At 42.0% G+C, this 1,871-nt stretch overlaps 1 protein-coding gene across 1 annotated transcript; it reads left to right on the top strand.

Annotated features, from left to right (window-relative positions):
• Positions 1-920: 920 nt before the first annotated feature.
• On the top strand, positions 921-1,439 carry LOC311495015 (uncharacterized protein; the record flags this gene model as incomplete). Its single annotated transcript, XM_084554308.1, has 2 exons — positions 921-1,122; positions 1,177-1,439. 2 exons carry the CDS (start codon positions 921-923, stop codon positions 1,419-1,421), a joined length of 447 nt encoding a protein of 148 aa, XP_084410434.1. The 3' UTR covers positions 1,422-1,439.
• Positions 1,440-1,871: the final 432 nt, after the last annotated feature.

The following is a 1,871-nucleotide window of genomic DNA, read 5'->3' as shown; positions in this document are numbered from 1 at the left end:
CACCACTGACAGTGTGCGGTGTGCACGGACGTGTTACGTCAGGCTGCGTCTGCAAAAAAAGAAAAAGAAAAGAGCTGCAAGTGGAGACGGCCCAGCGACAGCAGTAACAGCATACACGATACCCACTCAGTGCCATGACTGAACACCGGCCCAAAATAAATAAATAAATAAAAATAATAATTGAACACCGGCCCTTGGCCCGGCCCGTGTCTGGTGTGTCTGATAGTCAGACCGGCCCACCGGGAATTGTCCCGGTCCTCCCGATTAGCCACTCCGGGCCTGCTATGTGTTTCTTTAATATTTGTTGGTCAAAGCATGATCATATTCCATACCAGTTAGTCCACATTGTATTTTCTCTGTGTTGATTTCTGCACTCAGGAAGAAACCGGTTCAGACTGGTTTTTGTGATCCTTGGACTTCTGTGTATCCTTCAAGTTGCTCTCAACGTTTCACTGCGTCTGGCTTTCTGTGAGTAGTTTCACATTGTGTCTCCATCACCCTGTATCTGTCTTTATCTCTAAACTGAATTCACCATCTGATTGTTACACAGTAAAAGCAGAAAGTGGATCTGACTAACTGTCTTTCCAGACCAAGACAATCACTTCATCAACAATTCATTGTTTTAATGTTTGGACAAATTTACACTTTGAAACAGAAAAAAAGAATAAAAACTGTGTCATTAAAAAGATAAATGTTAACTTGATGTAAGAACAAAAAGGATGGGACTGAAGAGGCAGTAGTTATCTGGTATGGAGATGAAAGTAATCATAAAGAGACTTCTATATCATTTATAGATTTGATTGATGGTGATTCTGTTACTACAGAATGAAACCTCTCAATGTATTTATAACTCTGGCTTTCTGTTGTTTTTTCTTGGTCTTGCACCAAACATAGTCACCCAAGACAACTCTGAGTTGGAAATGAAGATGGTCCTGTTACAGACCAGTTACAACAGCCTGACTAGAGAGAAAAATGAGTTACAGACCAGTTACAACAGCCTGACTAGAGAGAAACAACAGCTGCAGACCAGTTATCAAAGCCTGATTGAACACAAAGCCCAGCTCCAAAAACAATTTGATGACATGACCAAAGACAGAAATGAACTTCAGAGAATTCTCCAAGGTAATTAGCTAATAGTCGTTTAATTGTTTTAATTTGATCCACTGACTTCATGAGATAATCCTTTAATTTATCCCACAGTGGGGACTGATAACTATTATCCACCATGTCAAGATGATGATGATTATTCTTTTGTTTTATCAAGAACAAAACTTGGAGTTGTTCGTGGAAGTATCTATTATATTTCTCATGGCATGAAGTCCTGGCAAGAAAGCAGGGATGACTGTCAACAGAGAGGAGCAGACCTGGTGATCATCAACAGCCAAGAAGAACAGGTGTGTGTTTTTAGAAACTGTGTGTGAGGTAAAGAGTGAAAGCCACAGAAGATGAGAACAAATCAAACTGTTTAGTATTCATTTCTGTTCTGATATTGTGATGACAGTTTGTTTCTCTCTGTCAAGGTATTTGCAGCAAAATTCGGAAAGCCTGCATGGATTGGACTGACTGACACAGAGAGAGAGAGGGGACATGGAAATGGGTGGATGGGACTCTGCTGACCACAAGGTTCACACATTACTTAACCTTCCTCCTGTCATGGTGTGCCGTGGCCAACCAGTTTACAGTATACACAGTGGAAAACTGACTGAAGGTTACTTATTGAAAAAACAGGAACCATATTGACAATAACAGTCACTATGGACATGTCTTTAGTGCAGGCCTGGCCAACCCGCGGCTCCTGAGCCGCATGCGTCTCTTTGCCCGGTTTCATGCGGCTCTTACGTTCCCTCGGGCCGTCACTGGACGTGGCCCTT

The sequence above is a fragment of the Chelon labrosus genome, assembly GCF_963514085.1.
Source record: "Chelon labrosus genome assembly, chromosome: 2".
Lineage (NCBI taxonomy): Eukaryota > Metazoa > Chordata > Actinopteri > Mugiliformes > Mugilidae > Chelon > Chelon labrosus.
The sequence above is the reverse complement of the archived record's forward strand: the minus strand, read 5'-3'. Positions and strand labels throughout refer to the sequence as shown.